Source organism: Sinohyriopsis cumingii, chromosome 9 (assembly GCF_028554795.1).
Source record: "Sinohyriopsis cumingii isolate HCF-2022 chromosome 9, ASM2855479v2, whole genome shotgun sequence".
NCBI lineage: Eukaryota > Metazoa > Mollusca > Bivalvia > Unionida > Unionidae > Sinohyriopsis > Sinohyriopsis cumingii.
The window spans coordinates 1,147,023-1,166,219 of NC_142969.1; the positions used below are offsets into that span (position 1 = coordinate 1,147,023).

The 19,197-nt window shown below is 36.3% G+C and overlaps 2 protein-coding genes across 9 annotated transcripts in view; one reads left to right on the forward strand and one right to left on the reverse strand.

Moving 5' to 3' along the window:
- LOC149791158 (uncharacterized) overlaps positions 1-19,197 on the forward strand; it is a 179,669-nt gene that overhangs the window by 41,953 nt on the left and 118,519 nt on the right. The gene's annotated exons all lie outside the window — the stretch shown is intronic.
- LOC149791159 (uncharacterized) lies at positions 6,846-17,308 on the reverse strand. Its single transcript, XM_089969147.1, has 7 exons — positions 17,175-17,308; positions 14,659-14,848; positions 14,082-14,233; positions 13,052-13,223; positions 11,753-11,889; positions 8,625-8,772; positions 6,846-7,421 (listed from the first exon to the last, which is right to left on the reverse strand). Exons 1-7 carry the CDS (start codon positions 17,227-17,229, stop codon positions 7,154-7,156), a joined length of 1,122 nt encoding a protein of 373 aa, XP_089825273.1. The 5' UTR covers positions 17,230-17,308; the 3' UTR covers positions 6,846-7,153.

Sequence of the window (19,197 nt, forward strand, 5' to 3'; positions counted from 1 at the left end):
TTAAATAACTGTTCTGTGACTTCTGCAAATTCAACTTGGGCTTCTTGACGTTCTTGCAATTTTTGTCTAACAGAATCACGAACAGGAAGAAATGTTTTGATTACTTTTAGTCTCTCTCGAGCTAATCTAGCAGTGTGAGATTCCTTAGCTGGTGGCATTATTAATACGATAATTTTTAATTGATAGCAGCAGAGGGGGCGGGACCTCCGGTATGTAAACACAAATTTCGATAAAAATTCTCTGTTAAGTTAGACGTTTTGGTTTAGTGACCTTATTTTTTTTTATTTCGGAAGAAGCTTATATTTTAAGCAAATGATGTTTCAGACAAGTGGTCTGTTCGCCACCTCTGCTGCTGTTTTATTTGTTTGCCTTTGCTATGTTTTGTATTTGCCTTTGAAAAAGACTCATTAAAGAGTCGAAAGCGCACATGCTACCTAGATACTAGTTTTGCACTGTTCGGTGTCAGTTTATTGTAGCTATCTATATATCTATCTATCTATCTATATATATATATATATATATATATATATATATATATATATATATATATATATATATATACAGAGAGAGAGAGAGAGAGAGAGAGAGAGAGAAAGAGAGAGAGAGAGAGAAGAGGATAATGAAACAGACAGTACAGTGCTTGCAAAGAGAACTCGTAAAACGAAACACAAAGAGAAGACAACTTTCTGGATTATTTATAAGCAAGGCTAAAGTAGTTCGTACGACATTATAGAAGTAAACTATACCTGAATATGAATTGCACTATTGTAACGTGTGGCGTCGCAGTCATTATAGATTGTATCGAACATTGCAAGTGTAACTTGAATTAATTAGTCGGTTTACTAATCCTGCAGTTGAAGAATCAAATCTCACGGCAGAAAACGAGACATTTTAAACTGCATTTTCTTTTTTCCTTTTATTCTCTTGTAAATCGGGGCCCCGAGTGGCCGAGTGGTCTAAAGCGTTCTCCGTTACGGATCACTGCCATCTCACCTCTGTCTGCGCCGGTTCGAGTCTCAGATTCAGCCAATGTAGGTATGTGAGAAAGCATGCCAGTAGCTTCTCGTGGGTCGGTGGTTCTTTCTGGGGTTTTCCCGGGTTCTTCCTCCACCATTAATACTGGCCGCCATATATAGCCTATCGTGTGCTGAAAAATGGCGTTAAACCCCACAACAACAACAACTCTTGTAAATCACTTCTATGGAGACACTTGGTTTTGTTTTACTCTGGGTAATACAGAAATTCACTGGATTGTGTGTTGCTCTCGAAATACACATCTATGGAGAAATTTTGTTTACTCTTGGGCAGTACACATCTCTGGAGAAACTTGATTTCTTTTACTCAGGACAGTACACATCTATGGAGACAATTGATTTTAATTACTCTGGACAGTACACATTTATGGAGACAATTGATTTTGTTTACTCTGGGCAATACACATCTATGGAGAAACTTTATTTTGTTTTACTCTGAACAGTACACATTTATGGAGACACTGGAGTTTGTTTATTCTGGTCAATACACATCTATAGAGACAATTGATTTTGTTTTACTCTGACAATACATAATGTTATTATGAAAGTTTCTTCAGTAGTTTTCTCTCTTAATTTAATATTCTAATTAAGGTATTTTTATGAATATTTAATTTGCCTTTTTTATTTTTTATTTCATTGCATGCTATTGTAATGTTACATTGTGTGTTGGACATAACATTGTCCAAAAATAGTTTTTTTCTTCTACTTGACCTGCATTATTGACTTTTAATTTATTCTGTAAACAACTAATACATAGCTTATACATTCTCAATGTGTATGGGTTCAATATCAGTATTATTATTATTAATAGAAGTAAATATATTATTTGGGGTCTGGGTCTAGGTTATTGGGATTCCCCTACAATTTATCTGGTGTACTTGACATTGTCCAGGATATATGAGTATGCTTATTCATAAGCAAATCTGTGAAGTCGCTAAGAAGAATGTCACAAATATAGTCCATACAGCGAAATCAGCCCACTACACTACTAAGATCATGGAAAGTTCCAGCTGCAAAGAGCTCTTCGAGATTACTAACAAGCTAATGACACGGAACAAATCAATACCACTTCCAACTACCTCCTCTCCAGTCATCCTTCCGGACATGTTTGCAAATTTCTTCCGTGACAAAGTACAAACTATTAGAGATAAGCTTGACACCACAATTTCAATTGACTCGTCGTCGCCATACAGTTGGGACACAGAATTTGAGCGGCAACCATTAGCAGCATTTGAACCTGCCTCTATGGATTTTGCACGTACAATCCTGATAAAGAGTGCACCAAAGTCATGTGAACTTGATCCAATTCCAACATCACTGCTGCTTGAGTGCTTAGATCCAGTATTGCCTTCACTAACTGATACTATTAATACCTCTCTCTCATTCCGGGAATTCCCATCATTTTTCAAAACTGCCATTGTAAAGCCTCTGCTGAAGAAACCAACACGAGACCATAACGATTTAAAGAACTACCGCCCAGTTTCTAATCTCCCATTCATATAAAAAATCTTAGAAAAGGCTGTTCTATCCCAGCTTGTATCTCATCTAAATTCAAACAGTCTTTTTAGCAATGTTCAATCTGCATATCGCCCTTACCAAAGTGCTGAAACTACTCTTCTAAAAGTAGTTAATGACATTCTCTCTGCGTTGGATAGCGGAAAGATTACAGTCCTCACCCTCCTTGATTTGTCTGCAGCATTTGACACATTAGACCATGATATATTACTTCACCGTCTCCAGCATTGTGTATTTGGCATTCATGATACAGCCTTACTGTGGTTCAAGTCCTACTTGATCAACAGGACACAAATTGTATCTGCAAATGGAATACACTCCAGCCCAGTTGATCTATGTTGTGGTGTTCCACAGTGGTCTGTTCTTGCACCTGTTCTCTTCATTCTGTACACTCAGCCGCTCTCAAGTGTCACAGATCATCATCCAGTGTCTCACCAACTGTACGCTGATGACACCCAAATATACAACTCTAGCCACCCAACTGAAGTTGATGCTACCATCCAAGGTGTAGAGAGGTTCATTTCTGATGTGAAATCATGGATGACATGTAACAAGCTGCAGAGGAATGATGATAAAACTGAGGCCATTCTGATCACAACACAAAGACTTTCTCATTCACATCCTTTACCTCAAACAATACATATCAGCAACGCCAACATTAAATTCACACAATCAGTACGAAACCTAGGTGTTACTCTGGACAGTACTCTCACATTACACCAACATGTCATGAACATATGCAAGGCTGCATATCTTAAGCTGAGACGCATTAGCTCAATTCGCAAATATCTTTCAGTTGATGCCACTAAAACACTTGTGTGTTCATTAGTACTTTCAAGACTGGACTATTGTAACTCAATTATGCCTGGTTCATCTCACTATCTACTCCAGAAACTTCAAAAATTTCAAAACAAAGCTGCTCGGATCGTACTTAGAGTACCACGATCAGAGCACACCTCCCCGCTGCTTTGTACCCTACACTGGCTATCCATTCGATCCAGAATCAAACACAAAATTTGTTCTCTGTCCTACGTTTCACTGTCGGACTGTAGTCCAACACACCTATCCAATCTCACCCATGTGTACACACCAGCAAGATACTTAACGCTCCTCTTCTGACAATCTTATACTCATTATTCCCACTATGAAAACAAAGTCAGATGGACAGCGTTCTTTTGCATACCAGGGCCCAACAACGTGGAATGAATTGCCCACTGAACGTAGACACAAAGACACAGTGATCCCATTCAAGAGGGCTCTCAAAACTCACTTATTTCGACTGCAAGAACAAACTTAAAGATCTAATAATGTTTTCTATCGTAAATATTCTCAGGATGTTTTTTAATTTTTTAATGCTTTTTCTAATTTCATGGTGTTTGTTTTTGCAATAATATTATTATGTTTTTTATCTGATAGGTGTTGTCTAATGTTGTAAAGCGCTTAGAGCTTCTAAAGATTAGGTGCTATACAAAGTCCTCATTATTATTATTATTATTATTATATATATATATATATATATATATATATATATATATATATATATATATATATATATATATATATATATATATGTGTGTGTGTATATGTATTAGTAAAAGACGTTCTAATAAGAACTAACATTTTATTTTGTAAACATTAAGAACTGTTTTGAAGGTTATTTTGAATTAGGTAATTTTTTTGCATAGAAAATGTCAATTATAACCTGACGTCAAGTAGAGGACTATATAATCTTGTCACTGGAAAGATTATTCATTCGTGCTTATGATTTAGCAGAATCAGTTTGTATTATTGTTGTGTCCAAAGTTCATTTGGGCTGGAATTTATTCTTCAAATTATTTAACTCAATGAGTATTTTCTCTGGAAATAGAGAGTGCTCATAAAAATAATATTCTTGGACAGAGACATTCTCTGGAATTTATAGTGAATTCAAACCTGGAATTATATTACTGTTTCAACAAAAGACTGTTGGTACATCAGCATTATACAGGTCATCACGGACACATCAACACTTCAGCGATGGACATAATTTGGATTTCTGTTAAAGTTTATTGAGATCTTTCAATTTTTAGGAATTGTGTCTTTAATTCTAGGATTGTTTCGGGATTTAATTCGCAGTACCGTAATTTTTATTTTTTATTTTCACTTTTTAATGGCAGGCATTTGGAATTGCATCGGGAGGCATTTAGCATTATATTTGCAGATTACTTTGTATTGTATTGGCAGGCATTTAGTCCTGTATTGAAACGCATTTATTTAGTATTATATTGCCAATAATTTAGTATTGTATTGGCATGCCTTCGTTTAGGATTAAATTGGTGGGCATTTAGTATTGTATTGGCAGGCATTTAATAGTGTGTTGGCAGGCATTTAATATTGTATTGACAGGTTATTTAGTATTGTAATTAGAGGCATTCAGTATTGTATTAGCAGGTTATTTTGTATTGTAGTGGGAGGCATTTAGAATTATTCGGACATGCATTTAGTAGTATATAGGCTAGCATTTGGTATTGTATTGGCAGGTTATTTAGTATTGTATTGGCAGGCATTTAATATTGTATTTAGGATAGTATTTGCAGGCTATATAGCATTGTATTGGCAGGCATTTTAGTATTGTATTGGCAGTTATATAGTATAGGTTTGGCAGGCGTTTAGTATTGTATTGTTAGGTTATTTAGTATTATATTGGAAGGCATTTAATACTGTATTGGCAGGTTATTCTGTATTTTATTGCCAGATTAGATAGTATTGTATTGGCAGACATTTAGTAGTGTATTGGCAGGTTATATAGCACTGTATTGGCACCATTTACTCTTGTATTGGCAGGTTATATAGCACTGTATTGGCAGGCATTTACTATTGTATTGGCAGGTTATATAGTATTGCAGTGGGAGAAATTTAATATTATACTGACAGACATTTAGTATTTATTTGAAAGCATTAAGTATTGTATTGGTAGGCATTTAGTATTGTATTGGCGGGCATTCAATATCTTATTGGCAGGCATTTAGTATTGTATTGGCATGCATTTAGTATTGCATTGGCAGGTTATTTAGTTTGTATTTTCAGGCTTTTGTTATTGTAATAACAGGTTATTTAGTATTGCATTGGCAGGTTATTTAGTGTTGTATTGGCGGGCATTCAATATTGTATTGGCAGGCATTTAGTTTTGTATTGCCAGGTTATTTAGTTTGTATTTTCAGGCATTTAGTATTGTATTGGCAGGTTATTTAGTTTGTATTTTCAGGCATTTGTTATTGTAATAACAGGTTATTTAGTATTATATTGGCAGGTTATTTAGTGTCGTATTGACGGGCATTCAATATTGTATTGGCAGGCATTTAGTGTTGTATTAGCTGGCATTTAGTATTGTATTGACAGGCTATTTAGTGTTGTATTGACGGGCATTCAATATTGTATTGGCAGGCATTTAGTTTTGTATTGGCAGGTCATTTAGTTTGTATTTTCAGGCATTTGTTATTGTAATAACAGGTTATTTAGTATTGTATTGGCAGGTTATTTAGTGTTGTATTGGCGGGCATTCAATATTGTACTGGCAGGCATTTAGTGTTGTATTGGCAGGCATTTAGTATTGTATTGGCAGGTTATTTAGTGTTGTATTGGCGGGCATTCAATATTGTATTGGCAGGCATTTAGTTTTGTATTGCCAGGTTATTTAGTTTGTATTTTCAGTCATTTAGTATTGTATTGGCAGGTTATTTAGTTTGTATTTTCAGGCATTTGTTATTGTAATAACAAGTTATTTAGTATTGTATTGGCAGGCATTTAGCATTGTATTGGCAGGTTATTTGGTATTGTATTGGCAAGCATTTGGTATTGTACTGTCAGACATTATGTTGGCGTCGAATGATTTTTTTTATATCTGGGACCGAACCTTTTTAGTTGGGTGTGAGTAGTTTGCAAATTAGTTAGAGCAGCGATTACCCAGATTGCATTGCACAATGAATATGTACAGTGGGGATGGGATAACGGCGGGTGTGGGTGGAGCCGTTACATCAGTTAAAAGGCTTGCCTTTATCAAATAGTGACCTTATTGATTAAAAAGGTGAAAGGTCAAACTATGACAAAATAAAATAATTTACAGTGCGTACAACGGGATAATATACATTTGTATAGCCAGGCAACCAAAGTTGCTGTTACATTCGTGTATATATTGAAATGAAGCTATATTTTGCAAACTATGACGATATTCTTTTTCAAAATAAGGGAATTTTTTGTGAGATAGAGAGAAAGTCAGACAGACAGACAAACAAACAGAGACGGAGATTAATCTTTTTCTGCCTGTCTTCAGCCTTTATCTTTAATCTTTAGTCGTCTCCTTCCTTATTTATGTCTGTCCCTTTCTGTTTTTTCGTACACTAATAGTATTCAAATATTGTTTGGATTGCTAAGTACAAAGTTCCCAATCGTGTATCGAATTTGGCGAAAGAATATTATCTCAGACAGACCCCATTTAAAATTGCAACGAAGTAAAACTCTCTGATTCTCAAAATAAAAGGTCAGTCAGTTGACTCGTATGGCCAAACATTCAATCGAAGCAATAGTTAAAGTCATTACTATTTCATTATTGTCTAAACTGGAAAAGATTATCCATACATGAAGAATAATGTCGCAACCAGTAACAACAAAATGGCATAAATATTTCCAGTTCCGGTTCGTTCTGACCCAGATTCATTCGAAAGTCTTTCTATTCGTCCGGAACACGTTTTGTTGCCTTCATTTTGGACGGTTCCGTCCTTTAAACAATGGGAAGGGATAAGATTACACTCTAGAGTTTGCTTTAAATTCAAGGACTTAGGATCACATCGACTTTGCCATGCTTGTAGTTCACATATAACCTTTTGTTGGTGGAGGCTGCAAGATAAAATAAAATCTCTTTATTGAAGATGTATTGACCGTAGAGAAGAATGTTACTAACCTCAAGCAAATCTGACCAAATTAATGAATTAAAAAAGACCAACAAATTAATGAATTAAAAAAAACATTGCTAACTACAACATTGTAGCAGTCTACAGTGACTACCGTTTACCCCTTTAAACCTCTGGAGTAGAAAGCATTTTAAACTGTACAGATAGTAAGAGAAGAACTTTAATCCAAGAGACATAAATGCTTGCCAGGATCTGACACGAATTTTAATATAACATGTTTAATTGCATTTATTGAAATCAAAATTAAAAACGTTTACGAAAACACAATTATTCTTGTGATTTGCGAGTGTGGATTTGGCATCCCAGATTTTCTCTACTGAATAAAGTATGCAACATTTCATATTGGATATGTTAGGAAATGTTTGCAAAATCTAATTTCAAATTTCCTGCATAACCATAGTTTAGTTATTCCTGCATTACCACGGTTTCCAATGAGATCTTGAGTCATTCTTGCATATCCACGGTTTAGTTATTCCTGCATAACCACAGCTTCCAAGGGGATCTAAAAAAGGAACTGCATGGTCATCTAAGTGATATTATCGAATATCGATTCACGTGGGATCTGTCACAGCAATCGGACAGCTTGGATTCCCTTGGGATCTGTCACGGCAATCGGACAGCTTGGATTCCCTTGGGATCTGTCACAGCAATCGGACAGCTTGGATTCCCTTGGGATCTGTCACGGCAATAGGACAGCTTGGATTCCCTTGGGATCTGTCACGGCAATCGGACAGCTTGGATTCCCTTAGGATCTGTCACAGCAATCGGACAGCTTCCAGATATTTCATTCAGTAACGTTTCTACACTGTTATACAATGTGTGTTTTGTCCTAACCAGTTCATAATATTAATACAGCATGCAGTTGATCTCCTCCACTAGCTGCCAAAAGTCGAGTCATGTGGTGTGTATGTTGTGTTGGCAAGGCACCAAATTGAATCGTATTTTTAAAAATATATATTTCTTTGCGACAAGAGACATTTAGACCCCACATAGCGGACTCAATGTGGACGTCAGTTTTGTTACCGCAAATGTACGAATTCCATTTTTTACTCACTGAGGAAGACAGAAGATATATATACAGAGGGAAGAGACATCTCTTGCCTTTCTTTGCGTGGTATAGTATACTAACCGACAGATTTGGTCGAATACTTTATCGTCATTAAGCGAACGCTTCAGCTGACTTGATTTGAGCGTTGTCGTTTTTACTAGATAGTCGTTGGCACAGCTATCTGCCTGAGGATTGCTTTTATGGAAACAAGACAAACTCTGAATATAAGCTGAAACAGAAAAGGAGATAACTCAAAAAAGGCACTTTAAATATAATTACATTTTTTACATTAGTACGGCACATATTTCAACTCAGACATATGACCGACTGCTCAGGTGGCGTAAGGAGTTAGAGCATCCTCCTTGGATGCGGTAGGTCGCGGGTTCGAACTCCTACCGAGTTAAACCAAACTTATAAAAACGGTAATAGCATCATACTCTCTAGTCGTTCAGCATTAAGAGTTTAGTGTTAGGACTGGTCGGCCTGGTGTTAGGACTGGTCGGCCTGGTATTAGGACTGGTCAGCCTGGTGTTAGGACTGGTAGGCCGGGTGTTAGGACTGGTCGGCCTGGTGTTAGGACTGGTCGGCCTGGTATTAGGACTGGTCAGCCTGGTGTTAAGATAATGTGACTTGGTGGGACACCATGCTACATGTCTGCGGCATGATGCCTCAGTGCTAGACATCACTATAAACTGCCAAACTGCAAACATTGTAGCGATATGTCTGAAACATTGTTAGAGCTAAATACACAGACGCACACATACAGACACACATGCCCATGTATCTCAGTTCATATATATACACGAAGGCTAATCATAATTTGTTGCCACTGCGTTGATTAAAAATGAAATGAATCTATTTTTTTTATTTTCAATGTAACCAAGACAAAAGTGCCCCAGACTGTCAGAATTTCTTCATCGATATAAATTGTTCTATGGGCCAGCGGCCTAACTTATAAAACCGAATGTTGATTTAGTTCACCATTTAGAATTGGGCAACAGCTAATAGCAGTTAATATCAGTCACTTTTATTGCTGATTAATGTGTGTGTGTGTGTGTGTGTGTGATTTGGATTTTTAACGTAGCTTTAACAATTTTTTCAGTCATATCGCTACGATGTCTGCAGTGTGATAGTGTAAGGTGACGTCTAGCACTAGGGCATCATGCCGCAGACATGTAGCATGATGTCCCACCCAGTCACATTATCCTGACACCAGGCCGACCAGTCCTAACCATAACATCTTAATGCTGAGCGCCAAGCGAGGTAGCTGTTTGTACCATTTCTGTAAGTCTTTGGTATGACTCGGCTGGGGATCGAACTCCCGCATCCGTTGCGGACGCTCTAACCACTAGGCCACCGGAACGGTCTGATTAATGTAAATGAAATAAATAAAGAAAACAAGGTATGCCACTTCACAACTGTAAAATTGATATCAGCCAAGAAGAATGCTGAAAGAACAATCTTTTCGCATACATACTTAACATCATGTAAGTGTCATGTACATTATGACGTCATAATCTTAATGATGTTGGCACTTTTTCAAAGTATGAAATCAAAACGTATCCACTTGATGCAAGCAAACCACAACGGGTGTAATTTTTGTCTCCACCCGCTCCCTGCTCAGCCCAGCCCAACCTCCCAAAGGCTCATATCTGTAAATACAGCTTGGACAGGCCGTGACTACGTTCCAGTGAATGATTAGTTATGTAATGTTTTCAATACTAGTCGACAGATGCTTTAGATTTTCCTATTCGTGACAATAATATATCCATCGAGGAAGATATACCCTGACGTCAATAATGCACTTAGAATTTCCCTTCCAGACAGTTGTTTTAAAACCCAACATAAACATCATGTTGTTCTTACCACCTATATAAAGACATAGGTGTTCTTACCATATATATGACGACAAAGGTGTTCTCACCGTCTATATGACGACAAAGGTGTTCTCACTGTCTATATGACGACAAAAGTGTTCTTACCGTCTATATGACAAAGATGTTCTTACCATATATATGACGACAAAGGTGTTCTAACCATCTATATGACGACAAAAGTGTTCTTACCGTCTAGATGACAGATGTGTTCTTACCATCTATATGACAAAGGTGTTCTTACCATATATATGACGACAAAGGTGTTCTCACCGTCTATATGACGACAAAAGTGTTCTTACCGTCTATATGACAAAAGTGTTCTTGCCGTCTATATGACGACAAAGGTGTTCTCACTGTCTATATGACAACAAAAGTGTTCTTACCGTCTATATGACGACAAAAGTGTTCTAACCATCTATATGACGACAACAGTGTTCTTACCGTCTATATGACAAAGGTGTTCTTACCATCTATATGACAAAAGTGTTCTTACCATATATATGACGACAAAGGTGTTCTCACCGTCTATATGACGACAAAAGTGTTCTTACCGTCTATATGACAAAAGTGTTTTTACCGTCTATATGACGACAAAGGTGTTCTCACTGTCTATATGACGACAAAAGTGTTATTACCGTCTATATGACGACAAAAGTGTTCTTACTGTCTATATGATGACAAAGGTGTTCTTACCACCTATATAAAGACAAAGGTGTTCTTACCACCTATATAAAGACAAAGGTGTTCTTGCAACCTATATAAAGACAAAGGTGTTCTTACCACCTAAATAAAGACAAACGTGTTCTTATAATCTATATGACGACAAAAGTGTTCTTACCGTCTATATGACGACAATGTTGTTCTTAACATCTATATGACGACAAAGGTGTTCTTACCACCTATATAAAGACAAAGGTGTTCTTAATGTCTATATGATGACAAAGGTGTTCTCACCGTCTATATGACGACAATGTTGTTCTTAACATCTAAATGACGACAAAGGTGTTCTTACCGTCTATATGATGACAAAGGTGTTCTTACCGTCTATATGACGACAATGTTGTTCATACCATCTATATGACGACAAAGGCGTTCTTACCGTCTATATGATGGCAACGGTGTTCTTACCGTCTATATGACGACAATGTTGTTCGTACCATCTATATGACGACAAAGGTGTTCTTACCGTCTATATCACAACAAAAATGTTTTTACCATCTATATGACGACAAAAGGTGTTCTTACCATATATATGACGACAAAGGTGTTCTTACCGTCTATATCACGACAAATGTGTTCTTACCGTCTATATGATCACAAAGGTGTTCTTACCATCTATATCACGACAAAGGGCCACCACTCCTCGTGCTAAAGATGCATCATCAAAGTTGTTTACTGCCATTTCTTCATCCGCTGACGGACACTCGGACAAAATACGTTGAGTACAGGCCTGTAGTTGTTTGAGACTCCTGTCCATATAAATACAAATCTGGGATAAATTACTCTTTAATGCACGTAATGTAAATAACATTGACTTTGAAGAAAGCAGAAATTCTTTATAACATTTTAAATCTGCAAGACTTATAAGGGTACTTACTATTATTGTCTTGTGGATATTCCATTGTTTGATGGGGGGAGGGTTATAAAAATCCAGGTAAGTTTTTTCTTTCTTTTAAATCACAAATTGGCAGATACTGTATTGTAACTGAGGGCTTTATCAGGTGAGGCAAAGTAATGACGCAACAGCGAGCAGGTTTATACATAAAGTACACTGACTATTTGGATCCTATTTAAGAAAAAGTAAATTTGACTGACAAGAATATTTCCTGCTGTCATAGTTGAGACACGTGTAAAATGCCCAATTCACTCACTAAATTAACGCGATCATTTAATTTCTTCCGATGATATCTATTTGCTTAATTTTGTTCTTTAAGAAAAAAAAGTGGTACGTTTTCGTCCGTACCCGAGTTCGTGGATTTCGGGAAAGGTGCGCTATGTTTACAGACAGGAACCATTGATGGTAAGGTTTTTAAATGAGTTGTTTGTGAGAATCACGATGTTCATTGTAGGATCCACGATGTCGACGAGAATTGTTATCTGACGAAACATAATGAACTGACGGTACAATAACGTATTAGTGTTCCCGATATGCTTTATTGTTGTGGTTGTCTTTTTTTTGTTTTATTTACGTGCTAAAGTATTCATGGTTGGCACCACATTATGGTCATACTATTGTTAACATTATTGTACTGTCAACGTGAGTACCACTATTACGAACACGTGTGTGTGTTTGTGTGTGTGCATTGAGTGTTCTATTTCTTATTATCCGCTTTAAAATAGGCAACATACTTTACTTTCAAGAACAATAGCATTTTCAAAGAGTGCTACCAACGTTTTCAAAAATGTGAGCTCAATAGTTATATATATATATATATATATATATATATATATATATATATATATATATATATATATATATATATATACATATATATATATATATATATAGAGAGAGAGAGAGAGAGAGAGAGGGTGGGGGACATAATGCACGTATACGTCAAAGTAAAAATAAATAGAAAACGCAATGTACACTTATAACATGTTGTTGAAAAATACAGCTTTTCTACGTACCTGCAGAGTTTATGGGTTGTAGCAGGGTCGTCGCCCAAAACGGCAAAATATGTCCGATTCGAGACATCTAGCACACGGACAAACAAGTTGGGGTCAACGCCGACCCCGCTGTAACACTGGATAATCTTTACATTGACCATTTCAATGCAAGGTCTAGGGATAGGGACTGTTCCTAAGAATTAGAAAAAAGCTCAAAAGAAAAAAACGAATTAAGCTTAAACCAAAAATCATTATCCTATTTATATTTTTTAAACAGGCTGCAACAATAATAAGTAAATTTATCACAATTATTAGACCGTTTTCTGTCCGATCCTATTCTGATTTTAAACCCTTTACCTTTGATTGGCAATATATAAGAATTTGTTTGCTACCTAATGCATATATACATGTATCTGAGTAGCTAAGTAGGATGTCTCCGCCATCTTTTGAACCAAATTGTTTAGTTGATGACACTGACACTTCTGACATCTTATAAGACTGGATGACACAAGTACTTAGTGTTGACATGTCCAAAGACTGGATCGCTGAAGTACTTAGTGTTTTTACGTCTCATAAGACTGGATCACCAACATACTAGGTATTTTGATATCTCATAAGACTGGATCACAGACGTACTTGGTGTTTTGATATTTCATTAAGACTGGATCACAAACGTACTTGGTGTTTTGATATCTCATAAGACCGGAGTTCAGAAGTACTTGGTGTTTTGAAATCTTATAAGACTAGATCACATAAGTACTTTGTGTTTTGACATTTCATAAAACTCGATAACAGAAGTACTTAATGTTGACATTTCATAGAACTCGATCACGTATGTACTTTTTGTTGTGATAAATTGATAACGGCGCAAATTCAAAACGGGCTGCCAACGTTTCGGGCTAAACAACAAACTCTTCCTCAGGCACAAATAACTTACACATAACTTACAAATATAAAACAAACAATGAATACAAAATCTACAAAATATTTCCGACTCATATATATATATATATATATATATATATATATATATATATATAGCTTAACTCACCTTTTTCGCAGAAACCCTGCGTTATGGATATCATGGTCTTGGCTTCTTGCCGAAAACGTTCGTACTCCCCCACAGTGGAACATGTTTGTGTGTTACTGAGTCGATTTAAAGCGGAATATACACAGTTTATTACCACAGGCAGTAGGCTGGGTCTGTTAAAAATGGATTGAATGTAATAATTAAGGAAAAGTATATAAAATAATACTTTCTGTACTATAATAATAATAATAATAATAATAATAATAATAATAATAATAATGATTATTATTATTATTATTATTATTATTGTTTATATCATCGTCGTCGTCATCATCATCATTATCATCATGTACTTCGTTTTCTTCTTTGTCTACGCTTCCTGCTTGTCATATGTTTCTCTTTTTTTCGTCATAAATAACGTTGCAGGATAGAATTGTATTCAGTCAAGTATTGTAATCAATTCATCAAATCTGGTGCATAGTGTCATTCCTTTCATAATGACATTTAGCGATATCATGACATTTAGCGATATCATGGTAAAGAGAGAAAGATTAGATAATCTTAAAAGAAAAAGGGTGGTTGGGGTGGTGAGAATTACTGGCATAGTTTTGCCCTCAACGGCTCACTCCTCAGAGTCATCAGACCCTGTTGTCCATTGGACAGAAGAGGAAGGACTTCTTGTGCCTGTAGCTTTCCTTCTGTAAGAAAGCATTGGGCAATGGTGCTGCGTCCAGCATTGTCGCACATATTCACCGTCTGATCGCTCACTGATGCCATTAACAGAAAGACTACAATGAAAAATAAAGCACCGATGATTACTATAATTGAAATCTTACACATGTTATTGTTATGTATATTTAATCTGTATTGTGTGATTGACCTTTGTACACAATTGATGGTTGTATTTTGGACCTACCCTAATGTATTTTTCTTTTTTTGTGAACGAGATATTGCATAGCTAATTTTGGTCTATGATTGTAAAGTATAATTCAAGATCTAAGACATTCAAGATTGGAATTCATTCGGAACATTCTATACCTTTGGACATGTGATTGAACTATTTGGGATTTAATACACAATAATTTTAGTTCCTTTAAAACTTTCTCTTTGTATTCTAAGTAAATACATTATTTGTTTAAATTTACCTAACTGTTTGGTTTCGGTCTCAATTACGTTTATTAAGACCATATAGAAAAGGGGGTTGGGTTGAGGAAACAAATTAGGATGATAAAGAAACAAGTCAGTGCTTTACTAGTTTGAGACTAGACTGGACTTTTCTTTCTACCTACGGCAAATGGCTATATACGACAAAACACCAAACAAGGAACATAACATATTATATACGACAAGAACACCAAACAAGGAACACAATGCTGCATACGACAAGAACACCAAACAAGAAACACACAATGTTACTTACGGCAAGAACACTAAGCAAGGAACACACAATGTTGCATACGACAAGAACACCAAACAAGGAACACACAATATTATAATCGACAAGAACATCAAACATGGAATACACACTATTATATACGACAAGAACACCAAACAAGGAACACAATATTATATACGACAAGTACACCAAACAAGGTACACAATATTATATACGACAAGAAACACCAAACAAGGAACACACAATATGATATACGTCAAGAACACCAAACAAGGAACACATTTTTTATATACGACAAGAATACCAAACAAGGAACACACACTTTTATATACGATAAGAACACCAAACAAGGAACACACTATTATATACGACAAGAACACCAAACAAGGAACACACAATATTATAATCGACAAGAACATCAAACATGGAATACACACTATTATATACGACAAGAACACCAAACAAGGAACACAATATTATATACGACAAGTACACCAAACAAGGAACACAATATTATATACGACAAGAACACCAAACAAGGAACACACAATATGATATACGTCAAGAACACCAAGCAAGGAACACACATTTTTATATCCGACAAGAATACCAAACAAGGAACACACACTTTTATATACGATAAGAACACCAGACAAGGAACACACACTATTATATACGACCAGAACACTAAACAAGCAGCACACGCTATTATATACGACCAGAACACTAAACAAGGAACACACACTATTATATACGACCAGAACACTAAACAAGGAACACAAAGGCGAATTAAACAAAAAGGTCTCGTATAATGTCAGTTTTACCTCTATTTATAGACTATAACATTTATTACGTCTATTTACAAATGTTGTTATTATTATTAATAATGTTATTATTATTAATATTTATTATTATTATTATTATTATTATTATTATTATTATTATTTTGCAATTATGTTCTTGGAATCACTAAACAAACAACATCGTGTCCATGCCAACACGAGATAATGCCAATGCAGACAATACTTTGTTGTAGGACAATGAAGTACTAGCTGATACTGTTACCTACTAACTGATTGTAAGTTCTGACTGGCAGTTAATTTGGGATGATGCCTGAAAAGGTGGATCAGATTAATCATAATTACGTTCAAGGTTTCCTGTTTTGATATGGTATATGAATCAGTGTGCGGATGGAATTTTCTTTGTAGTCATACAGATTTACATGTAGTTCTTACAGGAATGGAATGAAGGGTTAATATCAGCAGAAACGATATGATTTTGTGATACATGATTTCAATACTACTAAGATAGTCAGAATATTTCATATATTCTATAATTCATATACAGATTTTGAAGAGGAAAGTTATCCAGCCCCTCCCTCCCTCCCCCCCCCCTTTCAACCGATTACGGCAAGGACCCAAATAATTTTCTTTTGTGTTTTCTGTTTATTGTCGTCATTGCAGATATGAAAAGAAGTCTTTTTGGCGCTTATGTGGAGAGAGAGAGAGAGAGAGAGAGAGAGAGAGAGAGAGAGAGAGAGAGAGAGAGATTTTCACTTTGTAACTTAGAGAAATAAAGTATTTCTTGATTTTACTAAATTTACTGGTTTCGCTTCCACACACACATGCAGGTACTCCTATTGGTTGATAATAATAATAATAATAATAATAATAATAATAATGCAGAAGACAGCAGATTAAAATGCTTGCCTAACTTACCTATATTGAAAATTAAACGTTTCTTCATGTCCGCCATGGCCAGTCCCTGCATCATGTTAAAGTATTATCGGATACTCTACAGTCTGAATAGTATGACCACCATTATTACTGAGCAAGCAGTTTCGACCCACCAACCTGTCACTTCGACTGGTGGTTAAAATATTTGTGAGGGACTGGTCCACTTTTGAAGAAGAAGTATTAGAGTGAATGCATATAGGTTGTGTAAAAACACGAAAACTTCTTCGAGCGCCTAAAGCCATGCCGAAGTCAAAAGTTATAGCTATCCATCCAGTTGTTTATCTTGAACATATTTTGTCTACATTCCTCTTTAAAACGAATCCATTGGGACAGCCTGCTCTACCTATAGCTAGCATGGACTGGACTTTGTTTATTTTAATTGTAGGTCGAAGCGACGGTCATTTTGTATAACCATAGAAAGGTATAAAAATGACCAATTTGAAAAGCACGGCCCGAATGTGACATTTCGAATTACTCATGCGGGCAGCCTTCTCGCTTGACTGTTTGGAATGTGACATTTTGTATTACTCATGCATGAAGCGTCTCGCGCCTTGTGAACTGGACTGGTTAAGATTATTAAAGTCAAGATAGCTATCTGTCATTGACTGAACCGCCCTCCACTCGGCCTTCATCAGAGAAATGCAGTTTTTAGTACCTCTCCACAATCACATAATAGTTATTAAATTACAAGATGGTCAAATAGGTCATTATTTAGCGCAATAGAATCGTTCCTGATTCTTGTATGCTGGATAATTGCCAGCAAAGTTATAATAGAGATACGCCTCGTCTATTGTAGCGTCTATTAGTCATTTATTGCTACATCATGGCGGGCGTTGGTCACTTCCTGTTCTAGCTCACGACTCTTTTCAACAAATCCACAAAATCAGGGCAGGTCCTATAAACCAACATCATCTCTCTGATGTTTGGGAACATATCCTTAATCAATATGATAGTATCCTCGCTCATACTTTTTCTATTTAAAATTTAAGGTATTCCTTTTTAATCTACGCTGGTCACTCACCAGCAAATCCCATAATGCAACCCTAAATGGTAAACATCCGTTTTCTTTTCTTTTCTTTTCTTTTTGGACTTGATATATATAAATTAAAACATGTTACACCCCATTAGCTTATCTTTCATCACCCTTACCCTCATCATGCACAAAATATTAACCTTGACGTTCCAGGCAGAGGACAATAATAATACACAACCAGTACTGATTCGGGATCGTCAGAAATTATCGCTTTCCACCCACCTCATTACCACTCTAAAAATAACACTGTCGAAGGCAAAAGGATCAGTATGTAGGAACAAACTCGTTCTCCTCTATCTATGTAGCCTTTTGTTAGCTGAATCATATGCACCAGAACCAAACCCGGGTCCAAGAACCATCAGGTTTCCTTGCGGAGTCTGCAACAAAGCCTGTAAATGGACGACACCTTGTGTGTGCTGTGACTCGTGCGAAGTATGGTATCATCAAGAGTGTATGGGTATGCCAGATTCCGTTTTCAAAACCCTCCACAATGTAAGCTGGGATTGTATTAAGTGTGGTTTGCCAAACTTCTCCACTGGAATATTTGACACTTTTATCTTCGATACCAGTAATAGTTACCAATGCCTTAGTGACAGTATCCAAGCAGACAGTGAGATAAGTTTTAACAACCCAACTGCTACTTCATCTCCAGAGAAGCAGAGAAGCACCTCTACAACACATGGTCCCACTGGAATTAGAACTGACTTACCCATGAGAATCCTAGTCATTAATTGTCAATCTATAAAGGGGCCTGGAAAGAAGGGACTACTAAGCAATAGGATCTCCTCTACCAAAGCCACCATTGTTATTGGTACGTGGCTAGACAGCAGCATAAATTCATCTGAAATATTCCCAGCAAATTTCAGGTCCTATCGCAAAGGTCGTCCAGAGGGATCCCATGGGGGTGGTGTATTTGTCCTAGTATCAGGCCAGTATTCCAGCTGCGAGCCAGAAGAACTTAAGGCAGATAAT

Excerpts from the sequence above, each read along its gene's own strand:
- LOC149791159 (XM_089969147.1), bottom strand. The coding sequence starts at position 17,229 with ATGATGCAGGGACTGGCCATGGCGGACATGAAGAAACGTTTAATTTTC. Across the intron at positions 14,234-14,658 it reads TTGAGGGCAAAACTATGCCA|ACCCAGCCTACTGCCTGTGG; the intron begins GTAATTCTCACC and ends CATTTTTAACAG. Across the intron at positions 13,224-14,081 it reads GCAGGGTTTCTGCGAAAAAG|GAACAGTCCCTATCCCTAGA; the intron begins GTGAGTTAAGCT and ends TCTAATTCTTAG.